Genomic DNA, 23,809 nt, shown 5'->3' with positions numbered 1-23,809 from the left:
TCATGATGATCAGTAGTATGAGAAAGCACCCTGGATCATTCGATCATGTCAGACATTTCCCTCTATTTCTCCCCACATGGAACTGCTGATGTAAAAGGGCTTTATAAATAAATGATTGATATAACGTTGAACTCCCAACCAGGCTGCAGTCTGTTACATTCTCACATTCTCCACAAATCTTTGAGGATTTCCCATTTTATAATGTATCATGTATAGCAGTAGCCTTACTTTGGGTCAAAGGGCATTGGTCCACTGATAACATGCTTACAGGAGCTCTGGTCGGGTGAGATGTGTCGAGTAAAGCTTAAACCATGTATTTAGATTGTAGGTAGGTATTGTAGTTAGGTATTGTAGGTAGTTTATCTAGGTAGTTATTGTAGGTTATTGTAGGTAATTATTGTAGGTAAGTATTGTATTCGGCTGAGCCCGGTGAAGCACGAGGCTAGCTAACCCACCTGGACCAATAAAGCTAGCTAGCTAGCGGGTAGCTACTGGTAACTATTAGCAACTGTGGATAGTTGTTTCCAATGTTATTTCACGCTTAAGAGTACCTGTAATTATGCCAGCTAGCTACCTACCATTCAGCTGTTTTTCTAACCTCATTATCTGAAGCGTTAACGTTAGGTAGTTAGTAGCTACTGTACTCGAAATATAGCTAGCTTGTTGCTACCTGGATAGCTAACTAAACAATAGCTGGAACAACCTAGCTGCAATATTTGGAGACGCTTTCTCTCCATTGGGACAGACGCGAACTGGCTGAATCGATTCAGTGGCTAGCTTTGCACTTAACTGGCTAACAGTAGCTACTAAGGGTAAGTTATAACCTACATTTATTTTTGTTTTGTTTTTACATACTGGTAACAAGAGTCGTTCAAGGGAATTCGGGACATGGGTGACTAGTCAACATTAGCTTGGCTCTCTCTGTGTGTTTCATGCCGTCGGAGGAGGGGTGGTTCATTGGCAGAGAGCAATGGCTAGCTAGTATGCTAACTATTCTAGCTAACTAACTGGTTGAATAAGTTGACGACGTACTCACTCAAACTGTCAATACTAACCCAAAACTTTACACAACGTTAGACACGGACACGAATGATCTGTTTGGCGTGTGTCACGCCCTGGCTCTGGGGACTCTAGTATGTTGAGCCAGGGTGTGAGTTTTCATTTGTGTTCGTTCTAGTATTGTGTTTCTATGTTGGCCAGTGTGGTTCTCAATCAGAGGCAACGTGAATCAGCTGTTGCTTGTTGTCTCTGATTGGGAACCATACTTAGTCAGCCTGTTTCCCACAGTATGGTGTGGGATCTTGTTCCTTTTGGTTTGTGTTTGTACCGTAGGACTTCACATATCGTTTGTTGTTTTGTTCTTGTAACATTAATAAAAAGCATGTTCGCATTCCACGCTGCGCCTTGGTCCTCTGTATACGACGATCGTGACAGAAGATCCCACCAGAACTGGACCAAGCAGCGGGTCCAGGAGCCATCGCCAGGGAAATCTCTAGCAGATATCCAGTGCCTCCTCGACTGGGTCAAGCCGTGTGAGCAAGAGAGGTCCATTCCTGCTCTCCGCACCAAGTCAGTGGTGCGCTTCGTCAGCCCGGTCCGGCCCGCTCCTGCTCCCCGCACCAAGCCAATGGTGCGCGTCGCCAGCCCGGCCCGGCCTGTTCCTGCTCCCCGCACCAAGCCAATGGTGCGCGTTGCCAGCCCGGCCTGTTCCTGCTCCCCGCACCAAGCCTATGGTGCGCGTCGCCGGCCCGGGCCCGGCCTGTTCCTGCTCCCCGCACCAAGCCAATGGTGCGCGTCGCCTGCCCGGCCCGGCCTGTTCCTGCTCCCCGCACCAAGCCTATGGTGCGCGTCGCCAGCCCGGCCCGGCCTGTTCCTGCTCCCCGCACCAGGCCAATGGTGCGCATCGCAAGTCCGGTCCGGCCCGCTCCTGCTCCCCACACCAAGCCAATGGTGCACGTCGCCAGCCCGGTCCGGCCCGCTCCTGCTCCCCGCACCAAGCCTATGGTGAGCGTCGCCAGCTCGGTCCGGCCCGTTCCTGCTCCCCACACCAAGCCAGTGGTGTGCGTCGTCAGTCCGGCAGGCACCGGTCAGCTGCTTCACGCCGGAGCTAGAGCAATCCGCTCCACCAGTGTGCAGTCCAGCTCCGGCCAGCGGGGCCAGACCGGACCAGGGGTACTTTGGGGGGTTGGAGAGGGAGTGGGGATCAGGCCCGGAGCCGGATCCGCCGCCAAGGCGGAGTGCCCACCCGGTCCCTCCCCTGTGGTGTTTGGTTGGCGCGGCCAGAGTCCGCGCCTTTGGGGGGGGGTACTGTCACGCCCTGGCTCTGGGGACTCTAGTATGTTGAGCCAGGGTGTGAGTTTTCATTTGTGTTCGTTCTAGTATTGTGTTTCTATGTTGGCCAGTGTGGTTCTCAATCAGAGGCAACGTGAATCAGCTGTTGCTTGTTGTCTCTGATTGGGCACCATACTTAGTCAGCCTGTTTCCCACAGTATGGTGTGGGATCTTGTTCCTTTTGGTTTGTGTTTGTACCGTAGGACTTCACGTATCGTTTGTTGTTTTGTTCGTGTAACATTAATAAAAAGCATGTTCGCATTCCACGCTGTGCCTTGGTCCTCTGTATACGACGATCGTGACAGCGTGTTAACACACTGGTTTGTTGTAACCGAGTATTGGTGCTAAACTATGGCTATGGCGTCATAGGATTCGGTGCCCTGGACGGTTTTCACGGAAGAATACTGTACCAAGTTAGCTAGCTGAATAAACTAAGTTAGAGTCTATTCCTAGAAAACATTGAACCGCTGTAGTTTACAACAATTATAATTTGGGAGAGTTATATTTGAGTGTTTTAGTGAAACGTGAGGGAGGCCCCGCTCTCTTGGTTTCCCAGATGTTTAGTTCATTTCATTCCGATCTCCTTTTCATTATTGTAGCCTTTTTCTGTAGCCTGTCAACTATGTGTCTGTCTATCCCTGTTCTCTCCTCTCTGCACAGGCCATACAAACGCCTCACACCGTGTGGCTGCTGCCACTCTAACCTGGTGGTCCCTGCGCGCACGACCCACGTGGAGTTCCAGGTCTCTGGCAGCCTCTGGAACTGCCGTTCTGCAGCCAACAAGGCAGAGTTAATCTCAGCCTATGCTACCCTCCAGTCCCTCGACTTCTTGGCGCTGACGGAAACATGGATTACCACAGAAAACACTGCTACTCCTACTGCTCTTTCCTCGTCTGACCATGTGTTCTCGCATACCCCGAGAGCATCTGGTCAGCGCGACGGTGGCACAGGAATCCTCATCTCTCCCAAGTGGACATTCTCTCTTTTTCCCCTGATCCATCTGTCTATCTCCTCATTTGAATTCCATGCTGTCACAGTCACTAGCCCATTCAAGCTTAACATCCTTGTCATTTATCGCCCTCCAGGTTCCCTTAGAGAGTTCATCAATGAGCTTGACGCCTTGATAAGGTCCTTTCCTGAGGATGGCTCACCTCTCACAGTTCTGAGTGACTTTAACCTCCCTACGTCTGCCTTTGACTCATTTCTCTCTGCCTCCTTCTTTCCACTCCTTTCCTCTTTTGACCCCCCTACTCAAAAGGCAGGCAATACGCTTGACCTCATCTTTACTAGATGCTGTTCTTCTACTAATCTCACTGCAACTCCCCTCCAAGTCTCCGACCACTACTTTGTATCCTTTTCTCTCTCGCTCTCCTCCAACACTACTCACTCTGCCCCTACTCCGATGGTAATGTGCCGTCGCAACCTTCGCTCTCTCTCTCCCGCTACTCTCTCCTCTTCCATCCTATCATCTCTTCCCTCTGCTAAATCCTTCTCCCTCCGATCTCCTGATTCTGCCTCCTCAACCCTCCTCTCCTCCCTTTCTGCATCTTTTGACTCTCTATGTCCCCTATCCTCCCGGCAGGCTCGGTCCTCCCCTCCAGCTCCGTGGCTTGACGACTCATTGCGAGCTCACAGAAGAGGGCTCCGGGCAGCCGAGCGGAAATGGAGGAAAACTAGACTCCCTGCGGACCTGTTATCTTTTCACTCCCTCCTCTCTACATTCTCTTCCTCTGTTTCCGCTGCTAAAGCCACTTTCTACCACTCTAAATTTCAAGCCTCTGCCTCTAACCCTAGGAAGCTCTTTGCCACCTTCTCCTCCCTGCTGAATCCCCCTCCTCCTCCCCCTCCCTCATCCCTCTCTGTGGATGTCTTCGTCAACCATTTTGAAAATAAGTTTTTTTATTTATTAAGTCAAATGACACCGCTGGTCCTGCTCACACTGCCCTACCCTATGCTTTGACTTCTTTCTCCCCTCTCTCTCCAAATGAAATCTTGCGACTTGTGACAGCCGGCCGCCCAACAACATGCCCGCTTGACCCTATCCCCTCCTCTCTTCTTCAGACCATTTCCAGAGACCTTCTCCCTTACATCACCTCGCTCACCAACTCATCCCTGACCGCTGGCCATGTCCCTTCCGTCTTCAAGAGAGCGAGAGTTGCACCCCTCCTCAAAAAACCTACACTCGATCCCTCCGATGTCAACAACTACAGACCAGTATCCCTTCTTTCTTTTCTCTCCAAAACTCTTGAGCATGCCGTCTCTAGCCAACTCTCCTGCTATCTCTCTCAGAATGACCTTCTTGATCCAAACCAGTCAGGTTTCAAGACTGGTCATTCAACTGAGACTGCTCTTCTCTGTGTCACGGAGGCTCTCTGGACTGCTAAAGCTAACTCTCTCTCCTCTGCTCTTATCCTTCTAGACCTATCCGCTGCCTTTGATACTGTGAACCATCAGATCCTCCTCTCCACCCTCTCCGAGTTGGGCATCTCCGGCGCTGCTCACTCTTGGATTGCGTCCTACCTGACAGGTCGCTCCTACCAGTTGGCGTGGCGATAATCTGTCTCCGCACCACGTGCTCTCACCACTGGTGTCCCCCAGGGCTCAGTTCTAGGCCCTCTCCTATTCTCTCTATACACCAAGTCACTTGGCTCTGTCATATCCTCACATGGTCTCTCCTATCATTGCTACGCAGACGACACACAATTCATTTTCTCCTTTCCCCCTTCTGATAACCAGGTGGCGAATCGCATCTCTGCATGTCTGGCAGACATATCAGTGTGGATGTCGGATCACCACCTCAAGCTGAACCTCGGCAAGACGGAGCTGCTCTTCCTTCCGGGGAAGGACTGCCCGCTCCATGATCTCGCCATCACGGTTGACAACTCCATTGTGTCCTCCTCCCAGAGTGCAAAGAACCTTGGCGTGACCCTGGACAATACCCTGTCGTTCTCCGCTAACATCAAAGCGGTGACCCGATCCTGCAGGATCATGCTCTACAACATTCGCAGAGTACGACCCTACCTTACACAGAAAGCGGCACAGGTCCTAATCCAGGCACTTGTCATCTCCTTCTGGATTACTGCAACTCGCTGTTGGCTGGGCTCCCTGCCTGTGCCATTAAACCCCTTCAACTTATCCAGAACGCTGCAGCCCGTCTGGTGTTCAACCTTCCCAAGTTCTCTCATGTCACCCCGCTCCTCCGCACACTCCACTGGCTTCCAGTTGAGGCTTGCATCTACTACAAGACCATGGTGCTTGCCTACGGAGCTGTGAGGGGAACGGCACCTCCTTACCTTCAGGCTCTGATCAGACCCTACACCCAAACGAGGGCACTACGTTCATCCACCTCTGGCCTGCTAGCTCCCCTACCTCTACAGAAGCACAGTTCCCGCTCAGCCCAGTCAAAGCTATTCGCTGCTCTGGCACCCCAATGGTGGAACAAGCTCCCCTACGACGCCAGGACAGCGGAGTCACTGACCACCTTCCGGAGACACTTGAAACCCTACCTCTTTAAGGAATACCTGGAATAGTATAAAGTAATCCTTCTTCCCCCACCCCCCATAAAAAAAAAGAAAAAAAAGAAAAAAGGTGGCTGTCCCACTGGCTATCATAAGTTGAATGTACCAATTTGTAAGTCACTCTGGATAAGAGCGTCTGCTAAATGATGTAAATGTAAATGAGAGGAGAGGATTGTCCATGGACCAGTCATAGACAGACAGCTGGGTACTGGAGACTGCTCTCTGGGTCTGGGGGTTGGCAGTGCCCCCCTCCTCTCTCTCCTCAGAGACACTCATCTTAGGGGTATGTTGTAACCTCCAGAATTACATCGCTAGAAAGAGTCACACACATTATTTGGGGGGCAAACACTTCCTTGATCAATCATATACTTACTAGTGTTTAATAGTCTATATAAAGATATGCACTACTACACAGACTGACACATCATAACTCCATCAAACACCCATCAAACAATAACACAAGTTGTCCCTTACTTCAGACTCTCTCTGCTCTGTCTGTTACATTATTGTTCTGAAATACAATACTTTACTGTCTTCTCCCCAGTTTAGAGTTTATAGAATATCCTGCTCTGTCCTCTCTCCAGTTTAGAGTTTATAGGATATCCTGCTCTATCGTCTTCCGTTTAGAGTTTATAGGATATCCTGCTCTGTACCCTCGCCAGTTTAGAGTTTATATGATATCCTGCTCTGTCCTCTCTCCAGTTTAGAGTTTATAGGATATCCTGCTCTGTCCTCTCTCCAGTTTAGAGTTTATAGAATATCCTGCTCTGTCCTCTCTCCAGTTTAGAGTTGATAGGATATCCTGCTCTGTCCTCTCTCCAGTTTAGAGTTTATAGGATATCCTGCTCTGTCCTCTCTCCAGTTTCGAGTTTATAGAATATCCTGCTCTGTCCTCTCTCCAGTTGAGAGTTTATAGGATATCCTGCTCTGTCCTCTCTCCAGTTGAGAGTTTATAGGATATCCTGCTCTGTCCTCTCTCCAGTTTAGAGTTGATAGAATATCCTGCTCTGTCCTCTCTCCAGTTTAGAGTTGATAGGATATCCTACTCTGTCCTCTCTCCAGTTTAGAGTTTATATGATATCCTGCTCTGTCATCTCTCCAGTTAAGAGTTTATAGGATATCCTGCTCTGTCCTCTCTCCAGTTTAGAGTTTATAGGATATCCTGCTCTGTCCTCTCTCCAGTTTCGAGTTTATAGGATATCCTGCTCTGTCCTCTCTCCAGTTTAGAGTTTATAGAAAATCCTTCTCTGTCCTCTCTCCAGTTGAGAGTTTATAGGATATCCTGCTCTGTCCTCTCTCCAGTTTAGAGTTTATAGGATATCCTGCTCTGTCCTCTCTCCAGTTTAGAGTTTATAGGATATCCTGCTCTGTCATCTCTCCAGTTAAGAGTTTATAGGATATCCTGCTCTGTCCTCTCAAAATGCATCCTGTCTGGAAAAGAACAAATATACTTTCAGTTTCAGGTATGCTTTCTCCACACCATGAGGATGAACCATTAACGGTGGAGCTAAACGTTTTCTTTACTGACAACTGGGGTTAGAGACAGACAGAGACTGAGAGAGACACAGACATCAGATAACAGTTTTCTTTACTGACAACTAGGGTTAGAGACAGACAGAGACTGAGAGAAACACAGACATAAAATACTCATGATCTTTGACCTCCCATCATTTCAAGCTTTTTTCACAGAAATCGCATGGTAACACTTTACATGGCATGTTATAGGCATTAAATTATAGGCATCAAATCTGACACATGTACATTTCATTCAGTGGAATTGAGTTCATACAGAAACAAGATGGTTGTGTCAAGAATTTGACAAATAAACATTCTACAGACAACAATATTTACAAACACCAAGAAGCCCAATAACAACCAGATCAATGATTTGTAAATGAAAACAGTTTTTACAACACAGTGTGGTGATTCATTCTATTAATGAATGACTCTAGTTGACAATGACTGTCAACTTCAATGGTGTGTATTCATGAATATTTACAATCATATGTTTACACACTAGAGAGCTATTCTAGATTGTTGCTCCAGTGTGTTTGACACAGAGACCACCTGACACAGGGACACTGAGCTGTCAAACCAAAGCCTGAACCCTGGATAGAGGGGCTCAGTGAATGTGGTGTGGAATGTGTACAGGTGGGTCAGTGTGTCAGAGGAGACTCTGTAGAAGGACAGAGTGCCGGCTGGCCAGTCCAGATACACTCCTACTCTGTGGGAGCTGGAGGAGGAGACGTCTATGGGAGTGGGATTACCATTGTGCCAAACCATGTAACTGTTATCAGAGCAGTCCAGAGTCCAGGACTTGTCATTGTATCCAATCACAAAGTCATTACTCCTTCCTCTCCTGCTGATTCCTGTATATGTCACTCCTATGTAAGCCCCTATTCCACTCCACTCTACCTCCCAGTAACAGCGCCCAGTCAGACCCTCTCTACACAGCACCTGTTTACAGTCCTCAAATCTCTCTGTGTGATCAGGATACGGCTGCTTCTCTCTCCTACATGTCACCTTTCTGTTCTCCTCAGACAGAGAGAGGTATCTGTTTACTGTGTTTGGGTCCATTGTGAGATCACAGGCATCTGATGGGGAAGACCAGGTATATTACAAATCATCTTCATATCACATCAGAATGTTAATGTTTCTAGTTATTAAATGACCACATCAGAATGTTAATGTTTCTAGTTATTAAAGGACCACATCAGAATGTTAATGTTTCTAGTTATTAAAGGACCACATCAGAATGTTAATGTTTCTAGTTATTAAAGGACCACATCAGAATGTTAATGTTTCTAGTTATTAAAGGACCACATCAGAATGTTAATGTTTCTAGTTATTAAAGGACCACATCAGAATGTTAATGTTTCTAGTTATTAAAGGACCACATCAGAATGTTAATGTTTCTAGTTATTAAAGGACCATTTACATTACATTTAATGTTTCTAGTTATTAAAGGACCACATCAGAATGTTAATGTTTCTAGTTATTAAAGGACCACATCAGAATGTTAATGTTTCTAGGTATTAAAGGACCACATCAGAATGTTAATGTTTCTAGGTATTAAAGGGCCACATCAGAATGTTAATGTTTCTAGTTATTAAAGGGCCACATCAGAATGTTAATGTTTGTAGGCATTAAAGGACCAAGGAAAGGTTATATAAGACTTGCTGAATGATCATATATTCTACTGAATGGTAATATAAAACACACACAGCAAAATATAACCACAGAGTGAAGTCCTATTAGTGTAACCACACATAGATAGCTCACTTATCAAGCAAGCTCTTCTTTGAGTCAACTTGAATTTAGACTGAGTAATAACAGGCTAATTCTGAACAGTAGTCAAAACTCACATTCTCTAAGCCATGGTTTGATTGTGTTCACTCCTCCAGGTTTAACGCTGTAAGAGGAGCAGGAGAACAGACAGTAAATGTACACACTGGTTCTCTCTCTCTCTCTCTCTCTCTCTCTCTCTCTCTCTCTCTCTCTCTCTCTCTCTCACACACACACACACACACACACACACACACACACACACACACAGTCAATGGTGTGTCTGGTTTACAGTCAATTTAAATTAACATACCTAACCTGATAACTATCAGTTATCATAACTAACCTGATAACTATCAGTTATCATAACTAACCTGATATCTATCAGTTATCATAACTAACCTGATAACTATCAATTATGATAACTAACTTGTTAACTATCAATTATGATAACTAACTTGATAACTATCAATTATCATAACTAATCTGATAACTACCAATTATCATAACTGCCCTGATAACTATCAATTATCATACCTAACCTGATAACTATCAATCATCATACCTAACCTGATAACTATCGTTATCATAACTAACATGATAACTATCAAGTATCATAACTAACCTGATAACTATCAATTATCATAACTAGCCTGACAACTATCAATTATCATAACTAACCTGATAACTATCAATTATCATAACTAACCTGATAACCATAAATTATCATAACTAACCTGATAAGTATAAATTATCATAACTAACCCAAACGCAGAAAAATGTCTTACAGTATGTCACTCATCAACAGATTGACACATGTACATACTTGAGTTTCTCCAGTCTGCAGAGTGGATCCTCCAGTCCAGCAGAGAGCATTCTGACTCCTGAGACTCCTGGGTGATTGTAGCTCAGGTCCAGCTCTCTCAGGTGTGAGGGGTTTGACCTCAGAGCTGACACCAGAGAAGCACAGCCTTCCTCTGTGACTAGACAGCCTGACAGCCTGCAAAGAGAAAAATAATTTTGAAAAGAAAGAGTGGCAGCTGTATACTGTATATTTTGCAACTTTCAGAAATAGTTCTGTCCCCTGCCAAATCCATCCATAAACTGATTTATCTTTACAATATCTTATGTAGAGATTGAGAACATTTTACACATTTTCAAAAAGTAAATGGCTTCATATACTATATAATATATGGCTCCATATACTATACTGTATAATGTATGGCTCCATATACTATACCGTATAATGTATGGCTCCATATACTATGTAATGTATGGCTCCATATACTATACTGTATAATGTATGGCTCCATATACTATATAATGTATGGCTCCATATACTATGTAATGTATGGCTCCATATACTATACTGTATAGTGTATGGCTTCATATACTATATAATGTATGGCTTCATATACTATACTGTATAATGTATGGCTTCATATACTATATAATGTATGGCTCCATATACTATACTGTATAATGTATGGCTCCATATACTATATAATGTATGGCTCCATATACTATGTAATGTATAGCTCCATATACTATACTGTATAATGTATGGCTCCATATACTATACTGTATAATGTATGGCTCCATATACTATAACGTATAATGTATGGCTTCATATACTATACTGTATAATGTATAATGTATGGCTCCATATACTATACTGCATAATGTATGACTCCATATACTATACTGATAATGTAAGGCTCCATATACTATACAGGAAAATGTATGGCTTCATATACTATAATGCGTAATGTATGGCTCCATATACTATACTGTATAATGTATGGCTCCATATACTATACCGTATAATGTATGGCTTCATATACTATACTGTATAATGTATAATGTATGGCTCCATATACTATACTGCATAATTTATGACTCCATATACTATACTGATAATGTAAGGCTCCATATACTATACAGGAAAATGTATGGCTTCATATACTATAATGCGTAATGTATGGCTCCATATACTATACTGTATAATGTATAATGTATGGCTCTATATACTATACTGTATAATGTATGGCTCCATATACTATACAGCATAATGTATGGCTTCATATACTATATAATGTATGGCTCTATATACTATACTGTGTAATGTGCAGTCTCCTGAGTGGCGCAGTGGTCTAAGGCACTGCATCGCAGTGCTAACTGTGCCACTAGAGATCCTGGTTCGAATCCAGGCTCTGTCGCAGCCGGCCGTGACCGGGAGACTCATGGGCGGCGCACAATTGGCCTAGCGTCGTCCAGGGTAGGGGAGGGAATGGCCGGCAGGGATGTAGCTCAGTTGGTAGAGCATGGCGTTTGCAACGCCAGGGTTGTGGGTTCGATTCCCACGGGGGGCCAGTATAAAAAAATATGTATTCACTAACTGTAAGTCGCTCTGGATAAGAGCGTCTGCTAAATGACTAAAATGTAAATGTAATGTATAATGTATGGCTCTATATACTAAACTGCATAATGTATGGCTCCATATACTATACTGTATAATGTATGGCTTCATATACTATATAATGTATGGCTCTATATACTATACTGTATAATGTATGGCTTCATATACTATATAATGTATGTCTCTATATACTATACTGCATAATGTATGGCTCCATATACTATACTGCATAATGTATGTAGGTCAGATGGTGAGGTATCAGATTGGCATTGTATTGTGTATTTTGGCCCTTTGTTAACATGTAGATCTGGTGAAAAGTTATCACTTGTTGACCAACTACAGAAATACTGACCTCAGAGTCTCCAGTTTACAGTGGGGATTCCCCAGTCCAGCAGAGAGCAGCTTCACTCCTGAATCCTTCAGGTCATTGTTACTCAGATCCAGCTCTCTCAGGTGTGAGGGGTTTGACCTCAGAGCTGAGCCAAGAGAAGCACAGCCTTCCTCTGTGACTTCACAGAGTGACAACCTGCAGAGAGTTTAACATGATTTCAAAATCACACCGCAATTCTTTGGCGGTGAAAAGAGAGAGTGGCAGCTGTATATATTTATATTCAGTGGGGTCCTGAATTATTGATAAAGATGAGCAAAAAATACTATAAAATAAATAATACAAATACTGAGCTACACTACACATGACCAAAAATATGTGGACACCTGCTCATCGAACATCTAATTCCAAAATCATGGGCATTAATATGGAGTGGGCCCCCCTTTGCTCCTATAACAGCCTCTACTCTTCTGGGAAGGCTTTCCACTAGATGTTGGAACAATGCTGTGGGGATCTTTCCATTCAGCCACAAGAGCATTAGTGAGGTCGGGCACTGATGTTGGGCAGTTAGGCATGGCTCGCAGTCTGCGTTCCAATTCCTCCTAAAGGTATTCGATGGGGTTGATGTCAGGGTTCTGTGCAGGTCAGTCAAGTTCTTCCACACCGATCTTGACAAACCATTTCTGTTTTGACCTCGCTTTGTACACGGGGGCATTGTCATATTGAAACAGGAAAGGGCCTTCCCCAAACTGTTGCCACAAAGTTGGAAGCACAGAATCGTCTAAAATGTCGTTGTATGCATCAGCATTAATATTTCCCTTCACTGGAACTAAGGGGCCTGAACCATGAAAACAGCCCCAGACCATTATTCCTCCTCCACCAAACTTTACAGTTGGCACTGTGCATTCAGGCTGGTAGCGTTCTCCTGACTTACGCCAAACCCAGATTCGTCAGTCAGACTGCCAGATGATGAAGCGTGATTCATCACTCCAGAGAACGAGTTTCCACTGCTCCAGAGTCCAATGGTGGCAAGCTTTACACCACTCCAGCCGACACTTGGCATTGCGCATGGTGATCTTAGGCTACTCGGCCATGGAAACCCAATTCATGAAGCTCCCGACGGACAGTTCTTGTGCTGACGTTCCTTACAGAGGCAGTTTGGAACTCGGTAGTGAGTGTTGCAACTGAGGACAGACCATTTTTACACGTTACGCGCTTCAGCATTCGTCAGTCCCGTTCTGTGAGCTTGTTTGGCCTACCACTTCGCGGTTGAGTCGTCGTTACTTCTAGACGTTTCCACTTCACAATAACAGCACTTACAGTTGACCGGGGCAGCTCTAGCAGGGCCGAAATTTGATGAACTGACTTTTTGGCATCCTATGACGGTGCCACGTTGAAAGTCACTGAGCTATTCAGTAAGGCCATTCTACTGCCAATGTTTGTCTGTGGAGATTGGCTGTGTGCTCGATTTAATACACCTGTCAGCAACAGGTGTGGCTTAAATAGCCAAATCCACTAATTTGAAGGGGTGTCCACATACTTTTGTATATATAGAGTATATTGTACGCTACATATTTATTTTTTACAAATTAGATAATTCTATACTAAAGCCATTTTTTTGTTTCTTTTTACAATTTTAATTGAAAACAATCACTGTAAGGTACTTAACCGGAGATGATTTGATATTGAGATAAAAATGGCTGCATTGGACATTTAAAACTGTAGAGTTTAAGCAAAGTCTACATATACTGAGGTGTCAGATTTACATTGTATTGAGTATAATGCTGAGTTTGTTAACACTCAGATCTGGTGAATAGTTATCCCTTAATGACAAAACACAGGAACACTGACCTCAGAGTCTCCAGTTGACATTGTGGATTCCCCAGTCCAGCAGAGAGCACCTTCACTCCTGAATCCTTCAGGTCATTGTTACTCAGATCCAGCTCTCTCAGATGTGAGGAGTTTGAACTGAGAGCTGAGGCCAACACTTCACAGGATGTGTCTGTGAGTTTACAGCCAGTGAGTCTGTCAACACAGAGTAAATACCATGAGAGACAGGTTGTATTGTAATCCGTGATGTAGTGGTAAAAAAAATGGTGGGTGTTGGGTAAATGCTGATTGCTGTTAACAGAAAATAAAGTAAAGCTCCCCATATACTTCAATGCATTTTCAGACAAAAGATGCATACATGCTCACACAAAATGAAAAAGATGCGTAAACCGCATTTACATGCTTTATAATGCTTAGCTTACACTATTACCCAGACACAACTAAAGTGCATACATGGCTCAATGCATTTTCTAATCGGTTCGTATTAAAATTTCTTCAAGAGTTTTCAGCTGATAGAAAATCTAGTCAGCCAATAACCTTGTTTCCATCCAACTATTTTTATTCAAGTAAAGTACATTTCTGATAAAACAGTCATGCCACGCCGGGCAAAAACTGATTGATTCAAAGGGGTGACATTCGCAAAAAGTCATCAAAGTAAGGGCATTTTGTATTTTTGAACCCAACATTTCACCTAAATCCAAAGACATGGTGACATTTGTTATTCATTTCACGTTAAATTCCACAGTCAACCAAATGTGACCGACCGGCTCGATTCGGTCTTATGTAGCAAAATTTGAAGTGCTGTTTTTTACATTGGATAAAAGTAGAGACTCAGAGCAAGAACATGGTATATCACACACTACAGTTGAGGAACAATTGGAAAGTAATTCTGTTTTGAAAGTTGATAAACTTGTAACCTCACTTTTGAGAAAATGGACCTTCAATGTTTTGGTACCTACTGGAGAGCTTTTCTTTGTCTACACCCATTCAGCATCGTTCACACCCTTTTAAGCTTTAGCCACACCCATCTCTTTAAGGATTCAAGTGTGAGGCTATGTACTAAACAACCAAAGATTTCACACTATGGCTGGTTTATACTACGGGTGTGTTCGTAAATTTAATCTGGAGTACCAGAGCGTGCTCCGGGCATTCGTAAATTCAGAGCGTTTTGCTCTCGGAGCGATCAGAGCGCACACTGGACGCCCTGGACGAAAAGTAGGGTTGATCCGAGTGTTCTGACCAAACAACAGCAGAAAAGCACGAAAGCTAACTGGCTAACGTTGGCTAGCTTGCTAGCTACTTCCAGACACAAATGAGAGAACAGTTCATTTTACTCGCCCTAGCAGAGCTGGTTAGGCTGTTTTCATGCGTTGTTAACTGCAACTGTGCTGCTGGCAACAATTTAATTACGCTTTTTTGCCAAAGTTTACTGACACCGCCCATATTCAACAGGTGTTGAGCATTCGTAAATTCGTCATTTATTCTGCGCTCTGGCACACTCAGACGAGAGTGCTCTGAAATCGGAGTAGATAGAAGGAGCGAATTTACCAGTACACTACCAGTCAAAAGTTTTAGAACACCTACTCATTCAAAGGTTTTTCTTTATTTTTACTATTTTCTACATTGTAGAATAATAGTGAAGACATGAAAACTATGAAATAACACATATGGAATCATGTAGTAACCAAAAAAGTGTTAAACAAATCTAAATAGATTTTATATTTCAGATTCTTCAAATAGCCACCATTTGCCTTGATAACAGCTTTGCACACTCTTGGCATTGTCTCAATCAGCTTCACCTAGAATGCTTTACCAACAGTCTTGAAGGAGTTCCCACATATACTGAGCACTTGTTGGCTGCTTTTCCTTCACTCTGCGGTCTGACTCATCCCAAACCATCTCAATTGGGTTGAGGTCGGGGGATTGTGGAGGCCAGGTCATCTGATGCAGCACTCCATCACTCTCCTTCCAGCCTGGAGGTGTGTTGGGTCATTGTCCTGTTGAAAAACAAATGATTGTCCCACTAAGCCCAAACCAGATGGGATGGCGTATCGCTGCATTATGCTGTGGTAGCATGCTGGTTAAGTGTGCCTTGAATTCTAAATAAATCACAGACAGTGTCACCAGCAAAGCACCCCCACACCATAACACTTCCTCCTCCATGCTTCACGGTGAGAAATACACATGCGGAGATCATCCATTCACCCACACCGCGTCTCACAAAGACACAGTGGTTGGAACCAAAAATCTCCAATTTGGAATTCAGACCAAAGGACAGATTTCCACCGGTCTAATGTCCATTGCTCGTGTTTCTTGGCCCAAGGAAGTCTCTTCTTTTTCTTGGTGTCCTTTAGTAGTGGTTTCTTGGCAGCAATTCGACCATGAAGGCCTGATTCACACAGTCTCCTCTGAACAGTTGATGTTGAGATGTGTCTGTTACTTAAACTCAGTGAAGCATTTTTTTGGGATGCAATTTCTGAGGCTGGTAACTCTAATGAACTTATCCTCTGCAGCAGAGGTAACTCTGGGTCTTCCATTCCTGTGGTGGTCCTCATGAGAGTCAGTTTCTTCATAGCGCTTGATGGTTTTTGCGACTGCCTTGAAGAAACTTTCAAAGTTCTTGACATTTTCCGTATTGACTGACCTTCATGTCTTAAAGTAATGATGGACTGTCATTTCTCTTTGCTTATTTGAGCTGTTCTTGCCATAATATGGACTTGGTCTTTTACCAAATAGGGCTATCTTCTGTATACCCCCCCTCAAACGCATTAAGAAGGGAAGAAATTCCACAAATGAACGTTTAAGAAGGCACACCTGTTAATTGAAATGCATTCCAGGTGACTACCTCATGAAGCTGGTTGAGAGAATGTCAGGAGTGTGCAAAGCTGTCATCAAGGCAAAGGGTGGCTATTTGAATAATCTCAAATATAAAATATATTTTGTTGTTTAACACTTTTTTGGTTACTACATGATTCCATATGTGTTATTTCATAGTTTTGATGTGTTCACTATTATTCTACAATGTAGAAAATAGTCATAAATAAAGAAAAACCCTTGAATGAGTAGGTCAAACTTTTGACTGGTAGTGTACATATCGATAGTTGTCGCAGTGACATCATAAACATTATTTTGAAATAGTTACTTGCATAGTGGAGTCTTTTGTTTAGACATGTAGCTAGCTAGCTAAACAATGAACCATAATCCCAACTCATAACTTTACTACCCTGCATGAATCTGCAGGTAGCTAACCAACCAGGTTCAATGGTAGCTAGCTAACATTAGGCTATAACTAGCAATGCAAATGGCTCTGAGATACCAATATTATTACTACACAGATCATACACGTAACGTTAGCTAGCCAGCCAGCTAATGTTTGCTAATTAGCTAACAGAACACTTTCACTTGAAATGAAAACAACTTTCTGACAAAATTAGAAACATGTAATATCTGAAAATGTAGCTAGCTAGACTATCTTACCCTTATACATGGATGGACGCTTCTCCCTCTCTGTCACAGATGCCATGGTTTCCCTTAGTTTTAAGATGTAATCCAGAGACAGGTGTTTTATACAATAGCCTTCTGTGTGTTCTCTTTTCGACTCCGTCTGCATATTTGCAATCAAACGCCAGAATATTCTCTGTCTCCTTGGCTATCATACTCTAATTCCACTGATTTGAAAACTCGGTCCCCCAGAAAGTGGAGAGCAACACTTATGCAGTTCTACTACGTGATATATTTCAAAAAAGCCGATTACCTACACATACTGACCAGCTCATATTATAGACAGAAGCGTGCTACATGGCAGACCAATCCGAACTCATCTCTCGGCATGTCCAGCCCACTCATTATCTCAGCCAATCATGGCTAGGGGGAAGGTTGCTGTCTTTTTCCATGGCTAAACCAACTAGGCTTGTAATTTAACATTTACATTTTAGTCATTTAGCAGACGCTCTTATCCAGAGCGACTTACAGTTAGTGAATACATATATATTTTTTATACTGGCCCCCCGTGGGAATCGAAGCCACAACCCTGGCGTTGCAAACACCATGCTCTATCAAATGAGCTACATCCCTGCCGGCCATTCCCTCCCCTACACAACGCTGGGCCAATTGTGCGCCGCCCATGAGTCTCCCGGTCGCGGCCGGCTGCGACAGAGCCTGGATTCGAACCAGGATCTCTAGTGGCACAGTTAGCACTGCGATGCATTGCCTTAGACCACTGCGCCACTCAGAATTTAACAATTATATTAGTATTTACAGATGGCATACACGTTTGTTATTAAGGCACATGAAAGATCATATGTTCCCGAATGCATTTCTGCCAAAAAATGCATTTGTATTTGTTTTAAAAGTTTACGTTCAAATGGCTTTCAGTGGAAACGCTTTGATGTGCAATTGTTTCTAGAATCAGGGGCACAACACATTCTGAAATTGCATTTTTGTCCCCCCCAGTTTTAGCATTGGAACATGATATAAAACTACCATGCAGACGCCTCCGAGTGGTCGGGTAGGCTGTTTGGAGTGTTTATCCGACCAGATAAAAAAATATATATATACACTGCTCAAAAAAATAAAGGGAACACTTAAACAACACATCCTAGATCTGAATGAATGAAATAATCTTATGAAATACTTTTTTCTTTACATAGTTGAATGTGCTGACAACAAAATCACACAAAAATTATCAATGGAAATCAAATTTATCAACCCATGGAGGTCTGGATTTGGAGTCACCCTCAAAATTAAAGTGGAAAACCACACTACAGGCTGATCCAACTTTGATGTAATGTCCTTAAAACAAGTCAAAATGAGGCTCAGTAGTGTGTGTGGCCTCCACGTGCCTGTATGACCTCCCTACAACGCCTGGGCATGCTCCTGATGAGGTGGCGGATGGTCTCCTGAGGGATCTCCACCCAGACCTGGACTAAAGCATCCGCCAACTCCTGGACAGTCTGTGGTGCAACGTGGCGTTGGTGGATGGAGCGAGACATGATGTCCCAGATGTGCTCAATTGGATTCAGGTCTGGGGAACGGGCGGGCCAGTCCATAGCATCAATGGCTTCCTCTTGCAGGAACTGCTGACACACTCCAGCCACATGAGGTCTAGCATTGTCTTGCATTAGGAGGAACACAGGGCCAACCGCACCAGCATATGGTCTCACAAGGGGTCTGAGGATCTCATCTCGGTACCTAATGGCAGTCAGGCTACCTCTGGCGAGCACATGGAGGGCTGTGCGGCCCCCCAAAGAAATGCCACCCCACACCATGACTGACCCACCGCCAAACCGGTCATGCTGGAGGATGTTGCAGGCAGCAGAACGTTCTCCACGGCGTCTCCAGACTCTGTCACGTCTGTCACATGTGCTCAGTGTGAACCTGCTTTCATCTGTGAAGAGCACAGGGCGCCAGTGGCGAATTTGCCAATCTTGGTGTTCTCTGGCAAATGCCAAACGTCCTGCACGGTGTTGGGCTGTAAGCACAACCCCCCACCTGTGGACGTCGGGCCCTCATACCACCCTCATGGAGTCTGTTTCTGACCGTTTGAGCAGACACATGCACATTTGTGGCCTGCTGGAGGTCATTTTGCAGGGCTCTGGCAGTGCTCCTCCTGCTCCTCCTTGCACAAAGGCGGAGGTAGCAGTCCTGCTGCTGGGTTGTTGCCCTCCTACGGCCTCCTCCACGTCTCCTGATGTACTGGCCTGTCTCCTGGTAGCGCCTCCATGCTCTGGACACTACGCTGACAGACACAGCAAACCTTCTTGCCACAGCTCGCATTGATGTGCCATCCTGGATGAGCTGCACTACCTGAGCCACTTGTGTGGGTTGTAGACTCCGTCTCATGCTACCACTAGAGTGAAAGCACCACCAGCATTCAAAAGTGACCAAAACATCAGCCAGGAAGCATAGGAACTGAGAAGTGGTCTGTGGTCACCACCTGCAAAACCAGTCCTTTATTGGGGGTGTCTTGCTAATTGCCTATAATTTCCACCTGTTGTCTATTCCATTTGCACAACAGCATGTGAAATGTATTGTCAATCAGTGTTGCTTCCTAAGTGGACAGTTTGATTTCACAGAAGTGTGATTGACTTGGAGTTACATTGTGTTGTTTAAGTGTTCCCTTAATTTTTTTGAGCAGTGTATTATTATGTCCCCCCCCACTTCTAAAACCATAGTTGCGCCCCTGGCTAGAATAACCATGAGGTCGAAAATAAACTACAGCCACATGAAATCCCACTAGGACTTGGAAAATCATGCAGTTTATTAGGCTACAGATTAAATAAATTATGAATAACTTCACAGGTTTGTGAAAGTGCACAGTGATGAGCTTGATGTTAATATATTTATATATAAAAATCCTAACACTTAAACTGATGACACAATGATCGATGCTTGGCTGCCAATTGACAAATATAAATGATATTGCTCTAATCTCATCATGAACCCTCTGCACTGTATCTGTGAGCTGTTGGCTAGAGTGCATGTGCCAAGACCAGTGGGAAAATGTTATGTTATCGCTAGACTTTGTGGCAAAACCATCGACAGAATAAAACATTTGATGGAAACTAAAATAACTTCAGTTTTTTATTTGGTAAATGAAAAGTTATACCACAAGGTGCAATTTTCTAGGGAAAGAAAATTGGTCTGCTAGATTCTAAAGAAAATATTATTCCCTACTGCAATGGTAACAAACTCTAAACCGAAGAGCTATCCCAGCAACCCATGCTGTTTCAACCCAGAACCACAGCACCCGCTATCAAAATAAAAGACACTCAATTAAGGTCCCACACTCTTATTGGAAACACATGGATTTTCTCATCAACTACAGGAATACTGACCTCAGAGTCTCCAGTTTACAGTGGGGATTTCCCAGTCCAGCATAGAGAAGCTTCACTCCTGAATCCTTCAGGTCATTGTTACTCAGATCCAGCTCTCTCAGATATGAGGAGTTTGAGCTGAGAACTGAGGCCAACACTTCACAGGATGTGTCTGTGAGTTTACAGCCAGTGAGTCTGTCAACACAGAGTAAATACCTTGAGAGACAGGTTGTATTATAACGTTACGCTTAGCTTCCCCTGCTTACACTGTTACCCCTGCCCGACTAATATGTACGCAGTGCATTACTTTCTGATCAGTTTGTATTACAATATGTTCAAGAGTTTCAGATGATACAACTTTAGTCAGCTAATGAAAATACTGCTGTTCCTACATACAGTAAAGTTGGAGTACTTACAGAGCCTTTCTGCGGCACCTCACAGCTGGGAGCAGTCTCCTACGACCCTCCTGTGTTGTCTTGTATTCTTTCAGGTCAAACACATCCAGAACCTCCTCTGATATCTGCAGCATGTAGGCCAGCGCTGAACACTGAGCAAGTGTGAGGTTTACAGATCTTTTCTCTGACCTCAAGTACTCTTGGATTTCCTCCTGTACTGAATGGTCTTTCATCTCTATCAGACAGTGGAAGAGATTGATCCACCTCTCAGGGGAGATGTTCTTCCTCTGCATCACCTTAAGGGATCGGATTGTTTTCTGGATGCTCTCTGGACTGCTTTCTGTCTGTGTCACCAGACCTCGTAGGAGTTTCTGATTGGACTCCAGTGACATGCCATGAAGGAAGCGGACAAAGAGGTCCAGGTGTCCGTTCTTGCTCTCTAAGGCTTTATCCACGGTACTCTTCAGCAGCTCATGCAAGGTTAGCTCTTCAGACGCAGCTCTAGACTTTCTCTTGAGGAAGGGCTTCAGTGCATCCATGTTCTTGGTTGTGTAACAATGGTACATGTAGACAGCTGAGAGAAACTCCTGAATGCTCAGATGCACAAAGCAGTACACCACTCTCTGAAAAAACACAGACTCTCTCTGAAGTAACACAGACTCTTCTTTAAAGATTTGTGTGCACACTCCTGAGTACACTGACGCTTCTTTGACATCAATGCCGTACTCTCTCAGGTCTTCTTCATAGAACATGAGATTACCCTTCTCCAGATTTTCAAATGCCAGCTTCCCCAGCTTCAGAAGAACTTCCTTATGCGACTCCATGAGCTCCTCTTGATCCATCTCATCTCTTCCATGATACTTCTGGTTCTTCAGGTTGGTCTGAATGAGCACGAAGTGTGTGAACATCTCAGTCAGAGTCGTGGGCATCTCTCTCCTCTTGTCTGTGCTCAACATGTGTTCAAGGACTATTGCAGAAATCCAACAGAAAACTGGCATGTGGCACATGATGTGGAGGCTCCTTGATGTCTTTATGTGTGAGATGATTTTGCTGGCCAGGTCCTCATCACTGAATCTCTTCCTGAAGTAGTCCTCCTTCTGTGGGTCATTGAACCCTCGTACCTCTGTCACCTGGTCAACACACTGAAGGGGGATCTGATTAGTTGCTGCTGGTCGGGAGGTTATCCAAAGGAGAGCAGAGGGAAGCAGATTCCCCTTGATGAGGTTTGTCAGCAGAACATCTACAGATGATGTCTGTGTGACATCAGACACCATTTTGTTGCACTGGAAATCCAATGGAAGTCTGCTTTCATCCAAACCATCAAAGATGAACATAGCTTTACAGGCAGTGAGTTTCTTTGCATTGCCTATGTTTAGTTTCGTGTGGAAGTCAATTAAAAGTCTGAGAAGACTGTACTGGAGATCTTTGATCAAGTTCAGCTCCCGGAAAGGAAGCACAAATATGATTTCCACATCTTGGTTTGCCTTCCCTTCAGCCCAGTCAAGGATGAACTTCTGGACAGAGACTGTTTTTCCGATGCCAGCGATGCCCTTCGTCAGCACAGTTCTGATGCTTCTCTCTTGGCCAGGTAAGGGTTTAAAGATGTCATTGCAGTGGATTGCTGTGTCATGTGAGGTTGGTGTCCTGGGTGCTGTCTCTAGCTGCCAAACCTCATGTTCATTGTTAACCCCTTCGCTCTTTCCTTCTGTGATGTAGAGCTCTGTGTAAATCCTATTGAGGGGAGTTTGATTTCCTGCTTTTTTAATGCCTTCTATCACACATTCATACCTCCTTTTCAGGCTGTCTTTATGGTTTACTATAGCTCTCTGCAGGCTGTCATCCACTACAAGGGAAGAGTCAAAAGGATGTCTATCAGACACATTCATTGACAGGATGAAAAGTGGGCCTTCCACAACTACAGTAACTTATACTATCTCATCTTATTGTAGTTAACTACTTTAAATCATATTGAGGTATTGACTTAGCACACGTGTACAAGTAGTCTTACTGATTTCAGAGCCTCTTGCATCATTGGGTTCACTCAGGTGCTGTAGAACAGGATGTGTTCTGGATCTCTTTCTACACTGAGGACAGTCATAGTCTCCTGAAGGAGCAGGTTTCTCCCAGTATCTGGTGATGCACTGTCTGCAGAACCTGTGTCCACAGGTGATAGAGACTGGATCCCTCAGCACCTGCTGACACACTGCACACCTGGACTGATCCTCTGGCAGAGTAGACCATCCACTACAGAGATAAAGGAGAGAGAGAGCGAGAGACTTGTAGATGTTAATACTGATCCTCTAACAGAGTAAACCATCCACTACAGAGGTAAATTAGAGAGAGAGACTTGTAGATGTTAATACTGATCATCTAACAGAGTAGACCATCTACTACAGAGATAAAGGAGGGAGAGAGAGACTTGTAGATGTTAATACTGATCCTCTAACAGAGTAAACCATCTACTACAGAGATAAAAGAGGGTGCAGTAATTGCTCTAATAGACTTAGTTACAACAAATGACACATTACAAAACCACTGGAATTGACAGGACGATCCATGGAGAAGTCACTCTTCATAGATAGACAGCTGGGAACGAATACTCTGCTCTCTGAGTGTGGTAGTAGCCTCTGGAATGAATAACATGTCCACAGTGCAATTACTCAACAATATGAACTCAGAAGGTTGTTGTCACGGTCGTTATAAGCAACGGACCAAGGCGCAGCGTGATATGCGTACATATTTTAATGCGTACTTTGCACAATACAACAAAACAACAAAACGAAACGTGAAGTCCTCGGTCATACAACACAAACCTAAACGGAACAAGATCCCACAAATGACAAGTGCACAACAGGCTGCCTAAGTATGGTTCCCAATCAGAGACAACG

General features: G+C 44.1%; 1 protein-coding gene across 1 annotated transcript; it reads right to left on the bottom strand.

The window, feature by feature from the left end:
• Nucleotides 1-7,420: 7,420 nt before the first annotated feature.
• On the bottom strand, nucleotides 7,421-23,117 carry LOC121551623 (NLR family CARD domain-containing protein 3). The gene is made up of 6 exons (XM_041864328.2): nucleotides 22,930-23,117; nucleotides 20,943-22,764; nucleotides 20,548-20,721; nucleotides 9,961-10,134; nucleotides 9,215-9,261; nucleotides 7,421-8,443 (listed from the first exon to the last, which is right to left on the bottom strand). Coding segments are annotated over exons 1-6 (2,796 nt in total). The 5' UTR covers nucleotides 22,931-23,117; the 3' UTR covers nucleotides 7,421-7,865.
• Nucleotides 23,118-23,809: the final 692 nt, after the last annotated feature.

Source organism: Coregonus clupeaformis, chromosome 19, assembly GCF_020615455.1.
Source record: "Coregonus clupeaformis isolate EN_2021a chromosome 19, ASM2061545v1, whole genome shotgun sequence".
NCBI classification, from domain to species: Eukaryota; Metazoa; Chordata; class Actinopteri; order Salmoniformes; family Salmonidae; genus Coregonus; species Coregonus clupeaformis.
The sequence above is the reverse complement of the archived record's forward strand: the minus strand, read 5'-3'. Positions and strand labels throughout refer to the sequence as shown.